Raw genomic sequence first — 25,490 nt, 5'->3', positions numbered from 1 at the left:
TGCACCAGCTCCAGCCTGACTGTTAATGACCCCTTCATGCAATAGCAAAGACCACTTAACAGTTGAAGAGTTTTACTGCCAGCCTCTCCATCTCCTTCTGCCTGTGTCTGTCTTATTCCTTTAGAAAGTGATATAAAAATATGTGTACGTGATTTTCACTGAGGAAGGGGGGATGTGTGTGTGAGGGGAAAAATATGTCCCTAAGAGGGGAAAGTTGCACTGTTAAAATCAGGAAATAAAAATATTATAGTCTCTAAAACTTAGATACATTTTATGTCCTGTGCACACTCAAACATACATTTTGGCAACATCCACAGTGAGATATTAAGTAATCATATCTTGTTATTAAATACAGCACTTTTCATCTGTGGATCCTGAAGCACGTTACAAAGGAGGTCGGTCAGTCATGGCATTCTGAATGTACAGGTTTGGAAACAGACTGAAAAAAGTCAAGTGAGTTGCTCTGAGTTACCTAATAGGCACTATCACAGATTGGGTCTGAGTCCTCCGCCCAGTGTTCCCTTCAGCTACACTGCTTGCATATATAGGTTCTAATTCTGTAATCTGTATGTTGAATAGTGCTTACTTATGGGCATGTGGGACATAAGTGACACCTCCTGTATGAATTAAAGGGTGCTGAGTATGAGTGAAGGTTGCAAAATTGGATGCTGAATAAGGAACACAAACATGAAAACATCATTTTGTGCATTATCTTGACCCTTCACAATATTAACTGTGCAGTCTTATTAGGTCAGTATAATTCCTCGCATTTAGCTTGCAAGAATTAATGAAAAGGCAGGGAAGAGGGTGGAAGGAAGAATCTTAAACTGCTCTGTATGCTTCCTGGAGGCACAGGTAAATGTCTGTGCACTAAGCTAGAATATCTTTGAAGTGCTTACCCCTTTTAACCTTGCTATTCAGATCATATGCTTTTCCTAGAATAGCTGCACATCTATTTTTACAGTAATTTTTATATATATAAATAGATTTTGTTGGTTTCAGAATTTCCCATGATCAGCTTTTTAATAAAAAACAAACTAGAAGGTCTGATTCTGTGGGAAAAAATGTTTCATCCCTAATGAAAGCATTCTGCAAGTCTTTTTTTCTAGCCAAAACGTAAATAATTTTCAATGTTCTGATAGAAACATTTCAGCCTACTGTACTTCAAGGAATGATGGCTTACCAAAGCCACTATAGCAGTACTTAAAAGCATCTTCATGCATCCATACAGGGATGGATTGGAATGTAGGTTTTTGTGGACCAGCTGTAGAGCAGCCTTGCTAACTAGGTAGTGGAAGGGCTGAAAGATGCTATAAAGCAGCCTTGGACCCCAGACTGAAGTGAGTTTCATAATTCCCATTGCCTTTAGTGTGGCTCAAATTTCACTCTAGCTCTTTGGCCATATATATCCTAGTTCCCTAGAGCAGTGGGTCACAAGAATATTTTAAAGGGTTGTGAGCTGTAGCAGAGCAGAGGAGCAGTGGAAAGGGGAAGGGGGCAGAGGAGGGTTGCATGGCTAGGCTGGTGGCAATGGAGCGGTGTCCATGCTTTCCAGAGTGGAGCATCCAGGAGACACTGCTTGGGGGCACGGAAGAGGCCATGATCAGGCTTCCTGGTGCAGTGCAGTGCAGCAGCCCCAGTCCAGTGCTGGGGGGTGCCACAGGCCTCTCTTCCACCCTCCAGCCCATGCCGGGACTGGACTCACTCCACTGCTGGCCATGTGAGCCACAGCCACTGCAGCCACCGTGCTTAGGCCCAAGCAGGATGAGGGTAACTGGGGGCCCCCTCTGGCAGGGCTGGCAGGGGCAGGAGGCTGCAGGTTGAGAGTGAAGGACACCAGCATGGTCCAGGGGGGCAGGAGACTGGGGGTCGAGCACCAGGAGGCTGTAGGTGGGGACAGGACATCAATCACTGCAAATGGGTCCCCATAGGAAAAAGGCTGGGAACCACTGCCTTAAAGAACTTAAGGAGGCTCCTGGCATTCTTTGGGACAAGGTTTAACTTCTGGAGAGGTTGAAACACACCCATGGTCATATCAATACTGTTATACCCTCAGATATGGCTTAGTCTCAACTAAACTTCTGTTAATGGCGTTTATATTCATTTCCTATGTTTTTCAGGGGCACAGCATTCTATGTGGTTCTCCTCTTCCTCCCCAGTTATCCACTGAGAGGAGATCAGCAAGAGGGCTGCTTGAAGCAGTCATTTTAACAGAGCAGAGAAATATGCGAAGACCTATTTTCTTGTTTTGAAAAATGTGTGTTGTACCATATTAGCAGAAGCAGTGCCTTTTAGTGCAACCTGCTGAGCGATGTGATACCTGATTTGAGGCTCAGCAATACAGAGACATGGTTACCCTGCAGGATGGAAAGTGATCCACAGTAGGAGTTTTCATTCATTATTTCACATGGGTGTTGACTTTCTAAAGCCATTTGGTCATACTTTTTGGTAAAAATTGACACCCAGTAAGTCTGTTACATTACCCTTTAAATAGTGAAGAGCAGTGTAATCCATTCACCCTTTGTTTCCTTCTTTCCCTGGGAGCTGACTCTTTGCCCCGCACTCCCCAGTGGCCTCTTCCAGATAGTTTTAAAATAATATTTATGTTGCTTTTCTTAAGTGATTTTTTGTCTCCTTTGAAGTGAGTTTTCATTAAATTGCTCTGTCTCATACATCCCCGAATACGTTCCAGGCCTCTCTCGATGGCTGGTAAAGTTTCTAGTGACCAATGCCTTGGTCAAGTGGGTATCCTTCTGGAACCAAGAGTTCTAGATTTTTGCATTTCTTTTTGTCTTAGATCAACACGGCTACCAAGTACATCCTTGGTCAAGTGGGGAACTTCTAAAATCTGTTTTGAAGCAGAGTCTGGTTCTAAAGAGGAAGCTATGGAGCAGAGGCATTCTTGTAAACTGGAGGTCCCTTTTTTTGCCCAAGGAGAAGTAATTTTCCATAAGAACTAAATTGGACTTTCAGTTAGGATGATGCACTTGCATTTGTAAGGTGTCCCTTACCCCACCACACTTCCTGTCCCCCAGGTATTTGCAACTCATGTGATGTATTGTGTTTTAAGAACTGTGGTAACTGCATATGTTTTTGGTGTCTATAAAGTCAGGAATATACAGAGGTGGCAGAGTACCAGAGGTTCATGTTATACAGAGCCTTTAGGATGCTGTTGCAGCTGGGGTTGGTTGGAGGTAGAACCCAGAAACGTAATGGGACTGGATGCAGCTTTTGAACAAGTATACCTCCATTGTTCTTTTAACTGTTTTACTGTCCCTTTATTTTTTTTATCTATGTTTTCTGTTCCGGTTAAAATCTTTGTAGTCAAAATAAGAGCTTGGATGATTTGGTTTTGTGAGAGATAAGAAAAACAACTGATGGCAAAGATGGAATCCTTTTGGGATGCATTGAGGTGATCTAAGAGACAGCATTGAAGCAGTAAAAATTAAATAACAAAATACCATATTTTCTGACTTACAGTGTGACTTGGAATAAAATATGTGTCTTGTTTTTGAAAGGCAGAATGAAAAAAAAAAAGGTCTTTCCTTGTAGTAAATGACTGAGTAGCACCAGCTAGGGAGTCTACCATGTTTGTTATTCTGCTCCCTTTAAGTCCCTGCAGTTTTTACTTTTGCTTTTGCCTGGAAAGCAGCAAAAAAATGCTCTTACTGTATTTTGTCCCACGTAGTGCAATTTCCAGCAGCTGTTTTTTTGGAAAAAAAGATGTGTGTTGTATATGAAGAAAGTATGGTAAAAGGGAAAGTGACTGTAGATGGGGGGAGTGAGGAATTTCCATTTTCATGGAAAAGTGAGCTTCTACTTTGGCACAAAGGCTATAATGTTGGCATAAGAACACTAACTTAGAAGATGGCTATGCAAAAATATTATTTTTCCTTGCTGCTGTTAGAAAAGTAGTATCTGCTGCCCCAAAAGATACACAGGTTTCCTTAACTGATGTAACTGCTGAGAATTTGAAGTGCTTAAAAGCACTTAGTTCCCCAAGCAAACTTCTTAACTAAGAGGGCTCTTTCATTTAAGCAACCAAAGGTATGGAGAAAATTATCTGATGTCCCAGTTAGTCCTAAAAGGCTATTTGCAACCTGTCATTTTGGTAACCATCTGCTAGAAGCCCTTAGGGATCATTCTATATATCGAATCAGAATCCATAATGAAGAGAGAGGCTGTAAGTATTGTTCACAGGAAGAAACTTAAACCGGAAGTAGTGGTGGAGAATATGAGTCCCCTGACAAAAATGTCCTGCTGTTCATGAGATCCTCTTTGTCCATATGTCACATAAAGAAAGGGAGTCCATATGCATAAGTAGGTGACAAGAACTACTGCACCCATGAAGGAAAACACCAGTGAGCTGGAAGGATCTCATTTTCAAGTATTTCAGTATGTGACCTCAAGCAGACCAATGATTTTTTTTTAATGACTTCGTTTTTAGGGTTTGTGAAGGGAAAGGAATTAATGTAAAAAAATGTTTTTTAGCATATGTGAATAAAATTCTAGACCAGCCCTGCTAATGGGAAGCCATAACTGTGCCCATGCATAATGGGATGGGCTGTGATTTATGTCACTTCTGAGAGCTGTTTGTGGTACAGGATCAATGGATGCTAATACCCATATTAGGGTAATATAAATATAAATAATGTAAATATGAAGATAGCTATTAATACAGGTGCTGCAATAACTGTAACTTTTTAAAACAAATGTACAAGTCATTTTCATAATCTTAAACTAGGAGAACTGATGCAATATTGAAAAACTATGGCCAAGGTAATAGAAACAGTGTTGGTTGCTTGCTGATCACTGTAAAATAGGATATTACTTGCTGACCCCATTAATTGTTACAGAAGCAAATGGTCCTTTGCTAATTAACAGAAATTGGCTTAACAAGATGAACAATCAGGAGAACCCCATCTATGTCTTACTATATCTAATGAAGGAATTAAAAGGAAAATTGCGAGTCTGATTTTGGTATAGATTTTGGTTTAATAACAGACATAAACTTCATGTAGGTTTACCATATCAGAATTTTAAGATGCATGCTGTGCCTTATGGTTTGTGAGTATATGTGCAAAACAGAAGTGAAGAAGCCAACTGCTGCTGTGTCATTTAAATAAATAGGAGGCATAAAGGTTGGGTAAATTTGGAATATGGAAGGGGTCATTCCTATGTTCATATTTAGAGTTCATTGAAGTGGGTGACACCAATAGTGTGTTCCTACTGCTGATGGAAGTGTGAGGATGCACTGAGGCAGTTCAGTATTCACATGTGAGTTTTCATTGCTTGAACTCTGTAGGCTTTTGGGACAGGGATTGTCTACTACTCAGTCTCTAGTTTAGTGAAACACTTATTTTATTGTATCCTAGGCATTCCCATAATAAAAGTGACTACTAATAAACTGGCAGAGGAATGAGGTTAACAAACTTGACCTGTCTCAGGCATATTAATAGGCAGAATTAGAGCTGGATTCTTCAAAAAATTCTAACAGTGAATATATTTAATGAGTTGGTCAAATGTTCAGGTCTCTAAAGCAGTGTAAACAGTATCCTTACCATACAGAAATTTCTCCAACCTTTTAAACCATGTTGTTTGCTTTAGGTTCCATATTAATAACAGCAGTTTAGAAGGACACTTGAGAAATCATGAAGAGTTTCTAGAAAATGTAAATATGGCTCTAGTATTAAGAAAATGTAGGATATATGAAATTAAAAAAATCCTTCTAAGAATGTGACTGCACCCCATGATGATACATAGTTGAGATTATTTTGACTGTACTAACCTACTGTGGAAGTTTGAGTCTCAATTTGCTTGTATTTGAAAGCACAGCACTTACATTCAAAATAGGTTTGGACCAAAAAGTAAAACAAACCTTTTTTTTTTCCCTGAGGAAGCAACAGCAAAACAGACTATTTTTAGTATTTTTGTTAAATTTTGATCTGAAGCTTCCCCTCAAGAAAATGTCATTTCACACTCATGGAAAATGAAACAAGAAGCCCATAATACTTGGAAAAAGAACATTAGCAAAGGCTGGAAAGAATTACTCTAAATTTGAGAGAGAGAGAAGGCATTCTTTTTGGAGTAATTAAATTTTATGAATGCTTATTTAGAAAGAAATTTACTTAGTTCATTGTATCATAAACTTTTGGAAAAGAGAAGAGGCTCAAAGCAAGTATTCTGCCTCTGGTAGCAATTCAGTTCAGGGATGGGCTTTAGACTGCTATATCTCTGAAATTAACATTGTATATAAACTTACAGTGCAACGTGAAAGAGCAAAGATGCATTATCTCAGTTCTTTCTAAAAACAGAAATAGCCAGAAGTAGAATCATTGTATAGCAGCAACTCTATTCCACACCCCCATTACTGCAAGAGAGCAAACAGTAGAAACCAAGCAAAAATAACTCTTTTAAGAGCAAAAAAAATTTCTGGTTGATCAAATCATATGGCAAATTAAAAATATTCATCCTTGCTCTTCTTAGAAAAAAGGAGTGGTTCCCAGAGAACAATTATTCATGATGGGGTACAGGAATAGTGTTAATAGAGAGCTGCCCTGTTTGAATTATACAGAGATCATCAAACCCTACTGAAAAGGAAAAGTTTGTCTAGAAATTTATTTTTAGTGGCAAGACTTAAACAAGGTACTGAAAGTCTTATGCAATTTGTAGTCCTTTCTGAAACACACTACTGACTGGTTTGTGTCATCTTTGTAAGCGGGTTGTTTAATCTTGGCAAGGGATGAATGCTGACCTTTGCAGAGAAGGACAAATACATACACTTAATGGTAGCTGCTACTTATACCATTTGGCCAGAGTATACCCAACATGTTTTGGAATTGAGTGAAAACTATTTTGGGGGCATCAGGTAATCTCATGTCTCTATATTGTGGAATTGGTTATACCTGTTTTGTAAGATGGAAGAATTTTTGTGGGTAATATCTTTCTATTGGACTAACTGTGTGCTTGGGATTTAGACAAGTTGTTGGGCATCACAGTATGCTTCCTTGGGTCTTGCAGCTGATTTTAAAGCATCTCATACTGGCCACTGCTGGATATTGGGCACCCCTCTAGTGGACTGATGCGATGTGGTGGTTCCGATATGACACATGTTTCTAAGGACTAGAGGCATAAGTTAAGTTTTAATACACCTAATGAAGAATGTCTTGCCTTTGAAAGCTTGTCTTACTTTATTCCAACCATGCAGTTGTTCCAATAAAAGATATCATCCCACAAAAATCCCTGCCTCTCATTTTAATGCAGATAATTTTTTGGGAAGAAATAGTTTTGGGTTTTCCCTTCAGATTCATTCAGTAAAACACACTAGATCATCTGTTAAGCATCCAGCATTATATGTGTTAATTGAATGTTTTGTGCAAACATTTTGAAGGGCAACAGAGAAATTAAGTTACAACCTGCCAAGGTTGTGCTGCAAACTATCTTCTTTTGTGGTGGCTAGCACTACAAACTACCACACAACAACTCCAGCAGTCACAAATTGGATTCAATTTGCTTAGACTAGACGTAGCAAGAGAAGAAGATGGAAAACAACACAGAACAAGAAATTCAAAACATAAACCTCTTGGTTTTGTATGCCTAGCAAAGGGCATTGGTTTAAAATTACAAGGGAGAACTACTTCCCCCTCCTGTGTTCTGAAAAAAGGCATGGAGACCAATGACATACCTGGTTGAGGTAAATGGGGCTATAATGAAGAAATGTATTGTTACTAAAGGTTCAGAAAATAGAAAAGGAATTCAAATGGATGCCAACCATGTAATTACTATGAGAGAAAATTGTTCTCCTTTTCACTGGTCTGATGAGGATAGTGATGCTGATATTAATGTAGAATCTAAAAATGAAAATGTCACTATGGAAAATGAATCTGAAAATGTTAGTGACACACTGCAGAAGCAAATGACAACTGCTTTTCCTAACATGTACTTCCAACTGGAATCACAAGCCTCCCCAAAGCCTAAACATATAATTTAAAAATGACAAGGGAACAAAGTGGAGGTTTAAGACTGGTGTTACGGCACCTTTAAGGCCTGGAACATTCTCTGTGGAGTTTAAAACAAATGGTTTATATTTTGGAAGCGAATGCAGCTGGAGTTGGTTGGAAACGAGACTATAGAACGAAGATGAGGAGGAATGCAGTTGCAGGCAAAAGTCCTCTTTCTACTTTACTGGATTATTTTGTGGTTTTCCAAGCCCATCAAAGCTTTCCTAGGTAATTTAACAAGCTGCTTGGCTGACTGGATTTTGGGAGATGCATAACTGCCAGTCAAACTGCAGTGAAAAGCAGTTGTGTTCAAACTACTTCTCCAAGCAGGCCGGGCATCTTATAGTCCTTGTTTACCTGGGTAGGTTTTGCTAGTTCCACAGGTATTGTACGCAGCCATTACTGCTCATGTAGATGCTCATGTTGAGAGTGTAAGAACGGCTTCTTTTTGGTCCAGTTTAAGTTCCTTTCCAGGCAATGTAAGCTAAACTGAAAAAGGCCCTCTTAGAATGGGATAAACGCTTCAGCTGCTTCCAGATATTCAACAAACAAACAACGCTTTACTTTAAACTCGGTGTGCTCTTACACTGAGCCCAGCACCTGCCCAGAAGAGGCAGCGCATTAGTTGTGCCTGGCTCAACATCAGTATAGATCATGGGCTTTTATCTACTAGCTGACTGAATCAGTTTTAGACAAAAGTGCCAAAAGCCCCACTGAAGCACCTGATCTACACAGGCAATGCAGAGCCAGGTCAAACAAATGTGCTGCTGCTTCTGATAAAGTGTATTTTTTTTCTTTTCTTTTTTTTTTAACATCTATAAGCAGCCTTCTATATAGGGTAGACTTCCACATGTGTGTCAATTGGTGATAAATTTGCATCTTAAATTGTGCTGGGGGGAAAATCCTTTTTTGACAAGGTCTTTAAAAGACTGTCAATGTATTATGGCTTTGTTGGGGTGAGCTGTTCTCACTCAGTTAACCATTTCTGTGTGGGGAAAAAAAAATTGATCCATGAGGTTAGATAGCTGCCTACCCAGGATTCAGATGTGGGGAGAGCACCAGAGAACCAGAGCTAAGGGAAGTAGGAAAGAAGTGGATGGTTGAAGATGCCATCCTCCTTTTCTCCACCTCCAAAAACCAGGAAAACAAACTTTCTACAAGTTACAAAACTAAAAACAAACAAAGAAAACTGAATGAAATTTTCACTCATAGAAGATGGCTGATTGACAGTCCTGGGATCTTGAATTCTCCAAAAAGGTACCATATTGGGTGATTCTATTGGTCCCACCAATGAGTACCTATACACATGCAGCAAGGCTGTTCCAATGAACTGTAATTACAGAGCATCAGAGTAGACTTGATTACTCAAGTCTGCTTGAGTGTCATAATTACCATGCTCCAGCAGACTCCAGGGTCATGTTTTTCAATGACCACACAGTGAAAAATGGTAGTGGGGGCATTTTAACTAAAGCTTGCCATTTTTTCAAGAGCTGGTCTAATTAAAATGTCTCCCCCCGCCCCCCAGAGGATAGATGTGTATACATGCCCAAAGTACCCAAGCCCTTGTCTGGCATAATGTATGTTTCCCAGGCTTCCTCAAACCTAAATCTCTCTTATTTTTTCTTTAAATGTTGTAAGTACTGTAAGAATGCATCTTTATATACTGGCAGACAAGGTTGTTTGGGTGAATCTAATATCTTTTATTAGACAAACTTAAATAGTTTCCGTTTATATATATTGGGCATTTTGACTGAACTCAGGAATATTATCACTTGGATATCTGGGTTTTATGCCATGAAGTTTATACTAGCACTGGCCTGGGTTTGTTGTAACGTGTCCTTCTGTGTCCTGTCCCCCCACTCCGCTCCCTCATCTCCAACTACCTGACCATACTTGTGATTTACTTGTATCCCAGATAGGGATCCTTACTAGGGGAACTTTTTTATTCAAGACTATACTGTCCATAAACACTTCTGGTATTTCTCTGACTCTTTTGTGAAGGAACATTCATAGATTGATAGTATTAACTTGGAAAGAGAACACACATGTGTGCTATTAGAAAAGTATGTCTTTCAGGATTTGGGGATTAGCCCACAATGATCCTAAAAGGCATATCCACAGAGTAAAAATGGAGATTTGCCTCCATGAACTGAAGCATCACTAAACTAATTAGTGACCTTCGAAATGGAGGTAATTGCAGGAGGGCCCTGTACTGAGTCATTGTTTTTACTTTGTGTCTTGAATCTGAACTGGGAAGGTGGGCCCTAACAAAGTGACTTAAGGCAAGGATTGTAATTTGGACCCTATGGAGATGAGTTTGGTGGTGGTTGGTGGGGTTTGGCTGAGCCATGGAGAATTTTTTGGCTTTGCATTTTGCATGAGGAGAGGTGGAAGCTTGTGGCATGGTGAAACCAGTGTTGCATACAAGTCAGAATGTGGTAGATGTTTGTTTCTTCTATTTCCTAACTGTCATTTGGCTGTGTGTGTCTAGCAGAGGTGGAAGAGTACAGATAGTGACATGGAGCAGGGACAGTGGGATTCTGAGTAAGTTTATGGACAGGAAATGGTGATTACCAGCAGCTCATTTTTTTGGCATATCAGTGTTAGAGCTATAAAACTTTATTTGAATGGTCTTGTGCTGCCTTTGGCCAGATAATTCTTTCACCCTAACCAAATTGCTGGGAAGACTGCTAGCAGTACTTGAAAGGAGGCATTACAATTACAAAATAAGAGGTACAGTCAGAGAAGGGGGAGACTTTTTCCCCAGGGCTAATGTATTCGACATTAGTCTTCTTCCCACATCATGCCAGGTAGGCACTGGCAGTGCTTCCTATCCTCCCCATTGTGTTTGGAAACTACTTCTCCATAATGCACTCAGGGCTGTGGGCCTAGATAACAGCTATTCTGAAGCCTTCTTTCAGGCTGGAGCTTTTCATGCTTCTACCCTGCCTTCCTCCCTGTACCCTTCTCAATTTGATTATCCGCTCCCACACCGCTTTGGCGCGTGCGCCTGGTGTCAGATGCGATCACTTTGGGGAGAACCCCAAAACTCGCCTGCCATGACTTTGGATGGATCTTCAGTGGAGGGGTCTCCCATTGAGGGTACCTTCGGAGTTCTCGTGTCCCCCGGCGGGTGTACATGGGTATCCACCTCCCCTACTCCCCATACTTATGCCAGCCCTTGAAACAAGCCTCAGGATCTTTGTGCGGTTTGCCCTCTGGTGATGTCAGTCCCAGGCCTTTGTGCCCCTTTGTCTTTCGTTGCTTCTACTTTTGTTTTGCTTGGACACTGGGGCCTCTGGATGTTCCATTATTGGTGACGTCTCTCTAGTAGCCTGGTGATTCTGGTTGGCTCTGTATGCTACCGTCGTCCCTTGGCACTGCCTGTGTCCCCCTGCCAAAACCTCAAGAACAACAGATGACAAAGTAATCAATGTGAACCTATGCCAAAGTAAGGAAAAAGGAAAGAGAAGAAAGAAAAGAAAGGAACTGATCTGGAAAACTGGAGACACAGGCAAAAGATAATAAAAAAAAGGAAAAGACTGAAGAAGGGTGTTGGCAGGCTAGACAGCCCTTCTTCCCCCTGAACACTAGCCTGAGCCCAGCGCATCTCCCTGACACAGTTCAGCATTCTCACCCCAGCCAGGGTCTTCTTCGGCTCCTCTCTGAACTGCCTCTGGTCCCACATACTGGTGCCGCCTGCAGCCGAGGCGGGATGCTCTCACAGCCTCTGCTGCCACTGACGCCTGCCTCTATATCGGATCTCTTTGATTCTGCTCGTGCTGGGTGCTGCCGGCATGGGGGATGCCTCTCCTGCTCTTGGAGACCCCACTCAATCGCCCTTGGAGCTGGCTTTTATTTCCACTGGGCGGCGTCTCCCACTGATGTCACCTGGCTCCAGCTGTAGATAATCATGGCTAATGAACTGCGTGGGAGTTTCCTTCAGGTGTGTTCATTCTGGCCCTCGGCATCCTAGAACAGGTAAGTTTTTCTCTTTTCCAGGGTTTTTCCTTTGGTTTTAGATTAGCCCTGTCTCAGATTCCCCAGCAGGCAGGGCTCCTTGCTCCCCCATGCTTGTACCCCTGGGACACTCCACCACTTCAGCTGCATTTTCAACTGTTGGATTTACTTGCATCTGTGTAAAGAAAGGTAAAATCCTGATCTAACCCAGCCATTTGCTTTGTTGCTAGGCATCTGCTTCTTAGTGAGGGGGAAAATTGTCCTTCTAATACAGAAAAAGCAGAGAAAATAGGTCTCCTAATACAAGGGTATAGCTAGCAGTTTGTAATTCATCCACATGCTGGCCAATCATTTGCCCCTCCTTTCCCTGTGGTACAACCACAATCTCCCAAGGCAGGTATGCCATTATACACAATATGATCACCTGTACAGTTAGCAGGAACTTGCTGTGATCCCATCAGATCTCACAAGCCAAGGCTTGATTGCATTGCATGAGTACTCTGATAGGATGCTTCCAAGGGAACAAATAAGTATTGCAAGAAAGGAAATGATGCTTCCATAGGTGATATTTTTTTCCTGTTAGTCAATCACTATTAAACTAAAATGGCCCAGCCTGATGTTAGGGAGTACTGGACTACTGGAGGCATCACTCTTTCAGAGGAGATGCAAAGTTGAATTTTTTACTTTGTGTCCATTTTAAAGACCCTCTTGCAATGGAAGCAGAGTTTAACTCTGGTGTCCTGTCTATTCTAGCTCAGACGTCATTTATATTTTCCTATGTAATCAGCCCCTACTTCAATATTTCCTCACTTGAAAATTAATTTAACAAATTGTGTTTTTTCTTCTAGGCTTTTTAAATTATTCTGTTGTCTTACAGTCTAACCCAGCTGCTAGATTCCACACCAGAGGTGGTTGAAGTTAAATATTTTATTGGCTGTTCATAGCATGCAGTTATTCATAATGATCTGAGGTGAAAGCACCTATGGAAAATGTAAGATAAGGCATATTAAAAGCCCAAGCCAAGACAGAACTCCCTGTCTTTGGCACTACACAAAAAAAAAAAAATTCTAACATTAGTTAGACCATGTCCCAAAGTGCCTAGAGCCCAAAACACTAACAGAGTCCACTGCAGTTAAGGGGAGTCTTTCCATTGTCTTGAGTGGGCTACAGGTCAGGCCCTGACAAGGCAAGCAAGACAAAGTTTGGAAGGAAGATGGTATTTTTATCATTAAAGGTATCTAACTGTGTTTAGGAAAAAGGTCGAAAGAACATGGGTCAATTACCATAAATAATAATGTTATGTCACACATACCTGATTCCTACCTTGTCTGATTATCCTGTCGCTGGGAGCAGTATAGGGACAACTGTTGCAAGTCACTAGGTACTATTACAAGGTACCAAAAAGTCTTCAGATGCCAAGGCAGCTAAAATTAAAGCAAACTTGCATCTCATTAACCAAAGTGCCTGAAGCTCCCATTTCAAGACTAGCAAAGCTATAATAAATATGCAGCTAAGAAAGTCTATTTGTCTCTTTCCAAAACATTTTAATATATATAGTTACAAAAATAAAAACACTGCAGACCCTTTTTCTCCTCCTGGCTCTAGTTTTTCATTTTACTTTTAGATGTACCTTAATACAAAAACTGGAGAGAAATAGTAATTACATGGGCCCTCTTTCTCTCTGAGTAAACGTTGTCCCTGAAATACTTGATGGTTAAAAGCTGTAGAACCAACACCAGATTCTACCACCGCTGGAACCTATAATGAAAACCAGCCCTGTTTTTCAGGCATCTGGAGCAGAGAAGGTGGTGAAAGGGCTGAAAAGAGCGGACCTCTTTTAATCAGCCCTGATGATGATAGCAGGGGTATATTTTCTTAAGGCAGGTTATTAAAGGCATTTTCCCTCCTTCCCAGTATAATGAAGAATTTTAAGAATAGTTTTAAAGGCTAGCTTTATTTTTATTTTACTTTTAAATTAAGTGAATAATCATCTCTTCCTGGCATTGGGGTGACAAGTACAGAGAAACAAAAGCTGCCTTTGCACTCCCTCTGTAATGCTAATGGAAGCTGCAGGCCTCTTTTAACATACTTTTTTTGTTGTTTTTGAAGATAGACTAGGGAACACTTGTTGAAGTATAAAATTAAAAAGCCCATGGCAATTTTATTTTGAGGACCTTGAGTTAGCTTTCACATGCTGCTGGAGGGAATTGTTCTGCTGCTGTCAGCAAATAAATAAAATAAGAGCTTTGTTTTAAATTACTCTTTCTTCTGTTGGTTAATTGGACGAGCTGCTACCTGCAGATGCATTACCTAGGCCCCAACTGTACTGTGCATATTTGAGGCATATGGTTGATGTCTACAGTTTCTAAACTTCATCAGCACCTTTTTATTTTTTTTTAAATACCCCTTTAATTAGATACAAATTCCTAGGGGTTTGATAGCATAAATAGAGCCCTTTTTTAGAGGGAGCATATGAAATCATCCAATGTTTTTAGAGAATCTCTTGCAGAGATTAAGCAGTTGGTTGTTAACACCGCTTGGAACACAGCAGCAAATGCTGTTGTTAATGGGAGCAGTATATCTAAACCACCATGTGCAGCCCTGGAAACAAATTCATCACCATTACAAATACACTGTATGTGCTGGAGCATTGAGTTGAGACTAACATGGATAAAGGTCTAGGTTTCTAATTGCAAGTCTAGCCACTTAGTCTTTTCAAGTTTAACACGAAGCTGTGAAGGTTTGCATCACAGAGACCAGGTAGAACGGGGGTTAAGAAGAGGCCAGACTGTAGAAACTGTATCTTCACTCCCAACAGAGTCTTTAAACACCTCATCAGTCAGTTTGGAGTGCCTCATGCTGTTTTAAGTCTTGTGTCTGCATCCAACATGCTCTGCCTTCTGCTTCTCACTAGTTGGACTTTTACAGGCTTGTTCAGCTCTCCTTACAACCTCCTATCCAGTCACTCCCCTGACAGCTGATTTTATTTATCTTCTTCTGGGTCCCTTCTCAGACTTTGGGTACTGTTGGGAGTCCATCTTTCATTTCTGCTACTTCAACCAGTTGGGACTATCTTGCCCAGTCTGTTCTATCACTTCCCTATATGGTGTTGAGGTCTGTAAAGCAGTTTACAGAACTCTGCATGAAAGATCCCTGTTTCAAAAGAATCCAGTTTACATGGCATATGCTTACATACAAAGTTCAACTGAGGCTCAGAGGTTGCCAAGAGGCAACCATAACACACCAGGAAATACTTGCAGACTTTCTGTTTTGACAGTATATGTGGAGAAAAAGAGGACAAAATATAGTTGAACAGGTGCAGGGCAAAGCTGTTTCCATTATAAAGAGAACACACATATAACTACATATGCACATACAGTTAGGGGTGCACCAGTAGAGATTTTCTTGGCCGATACTGATAGCCAATTATTCACCAGGCATATCAGCTGATACTGATCCAATAACTAATTTACAGGAGCACAGTCGGGCATCATGGAGAGCAGCACCTTGCAGGTAAGTCTGTGGAGGGGAAGGGGCATGGGGGAAGGAAAGTGCGTGCGGGGGGGGGTACAGATTGAGATCCCCATGGTGAGGAAGGGAGTGGGGCAAGGTCAAGGACTGGAGCTAGGACTAGAGGGGCTTCCCAGCCAGGGTGGTGAATGGGACCCTGGGGCTAGGGTAGGGAGCAGGTTGGAGCTACAGGCAGCTCATCCAGGGGATCAGTGTCCCAGCACTTAAAAATGGTGGCAGGGGTGCTTGAACTAAAGCTCATCAAATGAGCATTAGTTCAAGCACCACCACCACAATTTTTAAGCATGGGGATGCTTTTAGGACCAGAGGCCAGTGGGGCAAGGGTGGAGGCGAGCTGCTTGCGGTGGGTTTGGGTCTCTCTGCCCTGCTGCCTTTCCCCACCCAGCGGTAGGAGGCACAACTCACCCCCATTGCCACCAGCCCAGCAGGGGACGTGTGGCCAAAGGCAGCAGGGCAGAGAGCTCCAAGTCCACAGTGGGCAACCTCCCTCTGCCCACAAGCTGCCCACAAATCCAGGGGGCACATGCCCCCCATGCCTCTCCCAGGAGTGCACACAGCAGCAAGGAGCTGCCGCCCACGGCTCTGTCCCTCTCCGCACCCTGACCCAAGTGATCCCATTCACCACCCTGATTGGGCAGGACCCTCTACCCCAGCCCTTGCTCCTGCTCCACTCCTTCCCTCACTGTGGGAGCCTTGATTTGCCCCCCCCCCCATGCTTCTTCCCATCCACAGACTTACCTACCTGGCTGTGCTCCTGAGTACATGCTGTGGCTACACAAGCATGTGGTGTCCAGGGGCCCCCGCTAGAAGGCATATTATATTTATCAGTACATTATCAGCTACACTGGCCAAAAAAAAAAGCTGATAGCCAATAATGTTAATTTTCCTTTTATCTGTACTGATCCAGTATCACGGATATATCAGTGTAACGCTAACATACAGGGATTTGTCCATTCAGGGCCAGGCACGACTGCTGTTCTGGGCTCTGATTCTCCTGTCTGAATGAACTCTGCTCGCTATAAGCAAAAAACAGTACAGAAGGCACAGATAGCCCTTTTCTTGCTCTCTTACCCCCACAACAACCTGCTCTTACACTGGCTTGTTTCATGTTTAACCCTTAGGATAAGTTAGATCAGGCTCAAAGCAGCTGTAGCAGAAGTGCAATTGCTAGCAGTTCCCAATCAGGAGTAGGTGGAGCTAGCTCTGCTGTCTTATGTCCCCTACCCAAGGCATATATTTGGTGGTCAGATATTATTGCCACATTCATGAATGGCATGTACTCTTGGTAGCTGGGGGGGCACAGCAGCGGTGACGGGAGCTTGGCGGCAGTGTGTGGGGAGCTCCCACAGACACGGCTGGCACTGTCAGCAGTGGGGGGAGGGGAGTGGTGATCATTGATTACCCGCAAGCACTGGCAGTGGCCAAGGGTGATCACGGACCGGCAGTGGGGTGGTGAACAGCGACTGCCCACAGGTGCTGCCAGCACTGTCAGCGGCACCTTTTTGCAAGGGATTCACCGCCATAGACAGGGGGTGCACAGGCACACACGTGCACCCCATACGCATTGCCCCTGGCCACGTTTATGCCATTAGAAGAAATTGGAGTGACTGGACTGGGCCCAAAGTACAGCTCAAATTTCTCCAGTCCTGCCAGATGAATCCAGTACGTTCTAATGTCCTCTCTTTCTGAAAGTTTTTCTAGAAGGGCTAAACACCTTCCCATTCACAGCCTCTAGTCTGTGGTGGCTGCTATTATGATGGCTCTAATAACCTGAATCTGCACTGTTTTTGAACTCCTGTATTCCCCATATGTTGAGCCAATCCTTTTTTAAAGCAAAGAAGGTACATGGCATTCTCCTAAATTTCACTCCTACATGTTTCCTAAATAGTATCTCATTTGGAAGGCACTGGGGAAGAGCTGCTTAGAAGTATGGATTGGGGATCTGTGCTTTCTAGTGCATCACCCCATGCTTTCTGCAAAGGAGGAAAAGCAGAATCATGTGTTGCCATTGCTTTCCCAGGAGAACTAGCCTCTTGTGCCATACTACAATATGTGTAGTATCTGTGTGTACTTGCGTGTTGGTTATAGCCCTGTTAATCTAAAGAGTACTTGTGTACTTGGGACATTTTAGCTGGATCATTGCAGTCACTTCCTCTTGTATACCAGCCTTCTTCAGAAGGGCTTGTCAACATGATGACATTTTAATGGAATGACTATCCTGGTTTAATTATATCCTGGTATAATTATACCAGTATAGTTAGTGTAACACCCTGTAGGCACACATTTATTTTACAGTAAGAGTTCCTTTTCCTGTTTAGCTTGTCTCTTTGGTGGATAAGCTGGAAATACAGAGAGCTATATGAGAATAACTACAGTAGTACAATTAGGTTTCTAGTTACCCTGGTAAATTTTCCCATGTAGAAAAACCCTTGAGCCTTTTGCCTGCTGCTGCTGAGAAGCAGCGCCCCTCCTCTTCTTTTATCTATTGTTTGTGGGGTGTCTCTCTTCGCCCCTACCCCCATGAAAATGTGCTGGTTGCCCTGATCCACCATTCCTCTTCGAAGGTGATAAGGATCCTGTCTGGCACCTGGGTTTCAAATCTGCTCCCTTATTTATCAGCAGACACCCTGGTAGGAGAGCCCGAGGCACCAGATAAAGAGAAAAGGGAAGGCATTCTTCAGACCAAATCTGTAGTCCTTTTCCCCTGGCCTGTCTGTTCAGTTCTCTCTGGCAAGAGAAAACCCCACTGGGATACTGCTTAATGCCACCACTGTGCTGAGGAAATTGTTAATCCCTCCCTTCCCACCTGTTAACGGGGTATTTTTGCTGCCTGCCTTCACCAGAAGTGACAAGAGGAAAGCCAAAAAATGAAACGGAATGAACCCAGAAGAATGAGTTGGACTGTGGTCACTTACTTCCAGTAGCAAAAGGACAAGGATACCGGGGAGGTGCCAGGTGGAGGAATGGGACTTCGAAAATGAAAAGGCTGAAAGTTGTTGCTCCTAAGCCAAATAACTAATGAGCTGAAATCAAAGTGAAGGGAAACTATAATGCTGCCCAGCTCCTGCTACTGAGCAACTCTTTCCACAGATGGAACTGAGGAAACCAAAGTCATAATGAAAGACATCTGTCAGTGTTTGGCCCAGGGGGTTGATCCCTCCCTGCTAGGCTTAGAGCCTGATCACCTGGGAAGCTAGAGTGTTCTTTATAAGATGCATCTTGGTAAAGAGGGAGGTACAGGATGGTCTGCCAACCTCAAGTTTGGGAGAGGGGCAGGTAGTCAAAAGGAGGAGAGATTCTGTGGTCATTGCATTATTTAATCATCACCCATTGGGATCCAGAGAGATTGCTGAGGAGATGTAGTGAAAATTGCATTTAGCTGGTTGGCATCTTTTGGGATTCCCTTCTCTTAAACCAAACCAAGACTTTATAAACCTTAGTGTTTCCCTCCATCCTTCCCCACAGAAATAAGCAAACATTCTAACGTGTTTCCTTTCTTCTTTTTAACCTCTTCCTACATTTCTTGTGCCCTGATCATTGATGGCTGTCTTCAGTAATCTACCTTGTAGGATGGTTGAAGTGATTTTTTTTTTTTTCTGGTTGTATTTTGAGCGTGAACATGGTGTAATGCATCTGTCTGGCATTGCAATGAGATTTGTTGTGTAGGCCAGACACCTCCATATTTGTCCTGCATCAGACCACAGAGCTTAGGTTTACTGTATATTACCAGTTTAACCAATTATAGGACAAACTGCTGTACCAGGCTCATGCTCCCTTAACTGAACAAAAACACTTGTCATGTTCATGCACTTGATCCAGTATCTCTACTGCTCTTTTTAAAATCCATGCATCTTGTCTGTGTTCTGCTAGGGAATTCTGGAACTAAGGAAAAATCTTGCTCATGTACATGCTGAAAACCAGAATGCTTTTTTATGTCATGGCAGTTTCATAGTAGTGGGCTCTGGGAACAAACCAAAGGGATTTTTTTCCCCTTTGTCAGATAAAGGTTTTTTAAGAGCTGGTAATATCCTAGTGTGTCTTTGTTTATTTTTCCTATTTGAATGGGGTTCAGCAAGCCTTTTGAATTTCCAGAAATTCATCACATTAGTTTAATGTAGGTTGTTTGTGGGTATTTTTATTTAGAAAAAATATTTATTTTTCAACTGAAAAGATAAAAAGTAAAGCTCACCCTCTATCTTCTCTCCATTTGGCAGCATTTCCAGGCACATGAGAAAATAAATACCTGTGTGTACATGAATTGCTGCACTTAGATTACTGCTGGATCTTCTGTGTCACATTTTGGTGCTGTGGGAGGCATATCGAACAATGAGAGCTGCCCTCCTTTTCCCCTTGCCTCACTGAAGAAGCATTAGAGAAAAAATGGGATGTTGCATTCCCTGAAAAAGGAATTCCTGAGATAATCCATTGTCCCTGCAGGTCAGTGTATGCAGTTGTCCTGGTGGAAATTCCCTCCCTCACATGCCCCATCCATGTGCATATACTCCCACACGAACAACCTGCTTTTTGAAAGAAACCAGAGCAACATTTTCAGGTATTCAGCACCCACAACTGGGACCAGACTTTTCGGAAGGGCTGAGTTCTCCTTTTAAAAATCTGACCCTTAATGGCAGAGGATTGGCATGCCAGGGTTTCCTGTCTGACAGCAGAAAGAGGATGGTGGCTATTGTGAGAACCCATATGCAATTTTGTTGCATATTTGAAACCAAAAATAACATTCTATTAATTTTTTGCTGCCATTGCAGCTTTTGAAAAGCTTATCTTTCTTTGAAGCACCAAACACTGCACCACAGGGTTCGTGTTAACTTTTATCCCCAGAATATGGCCTCAGTCCATCAGTTTCCCTCCTTGTAGTGCCCCCCACTCCCTCTCGCCCTGTCTTCTCCTCCACTGTGCATACAGGATGGCCCAAGAATGCACACAACCTCTCATTTCCGGTCTCATTTCTCCGAAGTTTCCCGGCATTAATATTTGATGCCTTTCCTAGGGACGAACATTAAAAAGAAATGACCACCAAAAAAGTTTTGGGGAAGAAAAAAAAGCTGAAATGAAATCGTTTTTTATGGCTTCCTGGAGCTGCTTAGATGTGGGTTGGACTGCAGTAGGTCAGAAACAGGAGGCCTGGTAGCCCTGTGATTGTCTGCCTGCTTGCATCTTTCCCTTTTAGGTCGTAAATATAAAACCACTACTTGAAAAACAAAAAGGCCGTTAAGCTGTCAGCAGGCTCCCTCTTGGACGGTCGTAAATGTTTCTTTTAGCAGTAGCTCTTGCTCCTGTCTTAGTTGAGGGTATAAGTACCACTGTCTCCTGAAGGGAGCCAAATGATCACTTGAGCTCAAAACAGGCAGAGAAGGATAACTCGGCCCCATTCACATGATTTCTGATATCTAGACCCGCCCCCCATGCATGCATACATGCGCACATGCTAATCTGAGGAGTTGGAGGGAAATGGGAAGATGACAGGCCTCTGTCTCCAGAAGAGAAGTCTAAGAGGCACCTCCAATTACTTCCCCTGGCCACCAGTATGGCTGCCCCCTGTTTGTACATGTCCTGCAATGCTTGCACCTTTACTCTGTGACACACCTTCAGGCATTAGTACATAATTTTATATATATTGGCAAAGGGAGTGCTTGGCATCAAGTAGTGAGGCCTGCAGTGAAGGCAAAATGTTCAAACTGACATGCATGCTCAGTTCCAGAGCCAGGATAGGTCTTCCTATAGTATTTTTATTAGCCTGAGGGATTGCTATCAAACAAAGCAAGGCACTTGCTACCACCCTGCCAACCCAGAGCTTGGCAGAGCACTGATCTATAATGAGTTGTCTTAGTGTGGGATAAGTGCTTAATCAAACTACTCGTTCCTTAAGTATACATAAAAAACAGAATGTGCAGAATGGCTTGCCCCTGGACAGGAGCACTGGCCTCATGACTCCATAGTCCAGACCTCTTGAAGCCTCTCCCATCCATGACTGCTGCTGTGCTGAGCACTGGTGCAGAATTTTTCTGTGCCTGCTGTCTCCTTGGACTGCATAATGATGGCTTTCTTAATAAAGTTTTTAATGCCTGTGTTAGGGTGATAAAGGATAATAAAATCTGGAATTAGATTAGTTCTTCCTAATTGCAGTGAGTTGGGAATTGTGTGTGTGTGCACGCATGCACGTGTGGCGGGGGAGTCTGGGTGGAGAGGAGGGAAAGATGGAACATTAATAGGAACCTGATCTCTCAGCCTATTTGAGTTTACAGCCCTGTAGGTTATTACAACAGGCAGCCTTCATTTGCTTTTCTGTAAAGGGGCAGGGAGCAGCAAAAGCAAGGGCACAAAATCCTGGCACCGTATCACCTCATTAATTTTATTACAAATAACTTGACTCAGCTGCTTCTAACTTGCTCAGGAGGGAATTAGGGACAATTCAAATAAATAAATAGCACCCTCATTCTAAGCATTGCAAGAGGGGGGGCTGTGGCAGAGGACATTTGGTGGGCAGAGGAGGAGGGATGGTGAACTTATATAAGGTGTGTACATTAGGATCTGGGGGAATGCCTGTTCACCAGAGCACCCCATGGGATAACAATGTCAAACATTCACAAACTTCTCCAAGACCATTTCAGGCTGGACATAAGGAAGAACTTCTTTACAGTCTGCGCCCGCAAGACCTGGAACAGACTGCCACCAGAGGTGGTGCAAGCACCTACTCTGGATTCCTTTAAGAGTCAATTGGTTGTTTATCTTGCTGGGATCCCGTGACCCCAGCTGACTTCCTGCCCCTGGGGCAGGGGCTGGACTCAGTGATCTTCCGAGGTCCCTTCCAGCCCTAATGTCTATGAAATCTATGAACCTGACCTGTTAAAAATCCCTGCTTACTAATGTATGAAAGCCAACATCTCAGGATCTCCCAGTGCTCTCTACCATTAAAGAGTATTAGTCCAAAAGAAGTCAGGCAGATGGAACTGTCTAAGGCAGTGATTCTCCACCTTTGGTACCTTACGTACCCCCTGCTGATTGACATGGTAAAGCAAAACTGGAAGTCCAGCAGTGGCACTTCTGGTTTAACCACCTTGAGCCGAGTCCCACTTTTTCCTCACAGACCACAGTCTGGGGCAGAGCAGCCTATGCAGAGTTCCCTCCCTATGCCCCAGCAAACTGATGCTGGGGAGTGAAAGCGCACCAGACACAGCGGGAGCGGTGGTGGCTGGAACTTCCAGCCCAAGCTGGCAAAGATGCCTCCAACCTGCCTGGTGAGGGGGTGGGCCAAACTCAAAATGCAGCACCCATGTACCCCCTGCCCGTGTCTTGTGTTCCCCCAGGGGTACGCATACCATCGGTTGAGAAACACTGGTCTAAGGGAAACCCATTTCTAAACTGAGGTAATCAATTTCTTTACCTCTCAGATAAATCTGAGAGTGCCAACAGATGTGTTACTGACTGATAGACAAGAGTCCAGCGAGAGCGAGGCTAGATCCAGATTATGGGCCAAACTCAGCTGTGATGAATTTTGAATTAAGAAACTGCCCAGTGTGAGTAAGAATGGCAGAATCTGGCCCTAGGTTTGGGCCAGGCTTTGAGGTCAAACCCAGACTGGTGCCAAAAACTGAAGTCATGCTTGTGAGATCTTTCGGCACAAAATTAGCAGAATCTCATGGATATTAGCTAATCGTTCATGTTGTCTCTATCATAAATAAAGGAAATCTTATGAAGAAAGCAGTCATGTTTGAACAGGTAAATGAACCTGAATATTTCATCCAGTCCCTTGGATTGGGGGTGTTAAATTTGAGGGCCTCATATGCAAGTCCACCCTTAGTTATCAAACTCATGAAAATCACTCTTAACGGTTATTTGGCAACTGGGAATTTTGTTGGCAGACAAAAGAAAATAGGTTATGTGTATTGCATGCAGTTACCTGGTAAAGGAATTGTTGCCATCTCCCTCCAAGTTGCGTTCTGGAAGTACCTTCCTGGATGATGAACAGAGGAAGTTGTCTTAAGTGTTTGATTAAGGACTTATCCCACACTAAGACTACTGGCATCCTTACATTCCCCTCATGGTCTTTCACCCCAAAGTTAGTTAGATTATAAAGTTGCTGAAGTCTTGGGTTCTTTACCCTAACACATTTCACCAGTGTGGAGCAGTTTCAGCACTAGATACCAGTGCTACCTAGTGAGCTCCTCAGCTCTGTTTACCCCAGCTCTGTTCTATGTATTGCATTAAAATAACTAAAGGGATAAAGCCTGTGTGGTTAAAGAAACCCAGGTTTTATGAATGGGTATGAAAAGGAAAAGTGACTTTGTTATGGAGACTGAGTTTCTGCCAGTCCCCTTAGGGAGAATTGGAAAAGACTGCATTGCATAAATACCCTGTTGCTCTCTCTCTCACAGCTGCTGCTATCTAGGAAGGGGTTTGTGATAGGTGCACAAATATCATGCTGGCCAAAAAGGGCTCAGTCAGCCAAACTCCCAAGCATTTTGCCTGAAAGCTGCCTGACATCTCTCCCAACTGGACACTTGGTCCAATAAAAGATATATCATAAAAAAGCCAGGCTTCTTTCTGAGTAAGGTATCTATTAAGTGATGCCCCTCTTGAGGGGATGACTTTATACCCATGGGCAGATCCAGAGGGCGGGCAGCAGCACAGTTGCTCCCCCCTTTCTGACCACATGGCAGGAGCTGCAGTTCAACTTTAAGTCCTCAGAGAAGGTAAGAATTCCCCCCTTCTTCTCCCTCTGTGCTCAGAGGCACCTCCATTCCTCTCCCTTCCACATCCCCTGCCATCCCCTTCCCCCTCCCCTATCTGCTGCTGCTCCTGCTACTGTCCCCACGGTCCCAGTGTGTGAAGTGGCCAGACTCGGGTCTGTACAGTTTAGAGTGTGCTCCCCCTCCCTGCCTGGTCCCCCAAGGTGTTCCTTGCCATCCTGGGAGCAGGTGCAGGGAGTGGGAACCTGCCCACCTACTGCCATTGCTACTGTCCCAGAGCGAGCTTGGCCCCTGCACAGCCCAACTGGAGAGGCTCTGGAGCTTCCTTTAATTCCACAACAGTGCAGGCCCTGGCAGCAGCAGTGGCAGGTGGGGAGAGGGGGGAGGACATGCCTCTGAGCAGGAAGGAAAGGGGGGAGGGATTTTTACCTGCTTTGAGGACTTAAAAAAGTCCCTAGCTGCTGCTTCCATGGCATGATCTGCCTGCCCAGGGGGTGGTGAGGTGTAAAGGAAGTTGGGAGGAAGGGGTGCAATCATCCCTGCAGTGCTGGTCTCTGTTCCCACATTCCCCTATGCAGAATCCTACATCCACTTCTGTTTATACCCAGCCAATAATGGTTTGTCACATCCTGGAATTAAAAGGTCACTCAGACTTCTGGAACCTGTGCTATGCCTCCTACCCCCGGAGACAGCCTCTTGTATTATTCCAAGTGTCCTTGGGCTGCAATCTGGACAAGTGCTGTGCAGTGGAGGGAACAAAAAAAGGTTGAGGTCCTGGAGAAAGTCATAGTTGTGACTCGACCACCTTGAATTAATAATGGACTGATGTCTCACTGGGGGACTGAGGAGCAGCTGGTGTATTAAGTAACTTTTCTTTTTCCCCCTAACTGAAACTTTGAACAAGGGTCTTGCTGATTAAATTTTTAGACATGCACCACATGATCTTTAAAATGAAAGGATTTAAGTCTACCTAAATAGTGTGCATTAGAGTACATGACATGCTCTATTCCCAGCAATATATAGGGAGGCCAAGTGACAGACTGTCCTCTGCAAGTAATACATGCTGGAACATTAGAGTGTCTCAACTAGAAGCCAGAACTGGAGAGGAGAATCTAGTAGCAACTCCCTAAACATTTAGCCCCCAGTCTAAATTAAGTGACTGCAAATCAGAGCAAGAGTGAGATCTTTGGAGGACACTTTTGTAATTGTGGATGGATTTAGCCTCCTAATACCCCTGTGATACAGGTTTTTGAGATATGGCTGCTCTTTCTCTTGTAAACAGAAGGCTAATTTT

At 43.2% G+C, this 25,490-nt stretch overlaps 1 protein-coding gene across 5 annotated transcripts in view; it reads left to right on the top strand.

Moving 5' to 3' along the window:
- UNC5B (unc-5 netrin receptor B) overlaps positions 1–25,490 on the top strand; it is a 154,661-nt gene that overhangs the window by 24,434 nt on the left and 104,737 nt on the right. The window contains exon 1 of one of the 5 annotated variants that reach the window (XM_090056838.1): positions 11,595–11,981. The exons of the other annotated variants lie outside the window; for them this stretch is intronic. Within the exon in view, the coding sequence (XP_089912964.1) occupies positions 11,921–11,981 (61 nt within the window). The 5' untranslated portion in view covers positions 11,595–11,920. Of the gene's footprint in view, positions 1–11,594; positions 11,982–25,490 lie in introns of those variants that run through there. 5 annotated transcript variants of the gene reach the window in all.

The sequence above is a fragment of the Crocodylus siamensis genome, chromosome 7, assembly GCF_052110815.1.
Source record: "Crocodylus siamensis isolate JL-2025a chromosome 7, ASM5211081v1, whole genome shotgun sequence".
NCBI lineage: Eukaryota > Metazoa > Chordata > Crocodylia > Crocodylidae > Crocodylus > Crocodylus siamensis.
This window is presented reverse-complemented; position numbering and strand designations above follow the sequence as displayed.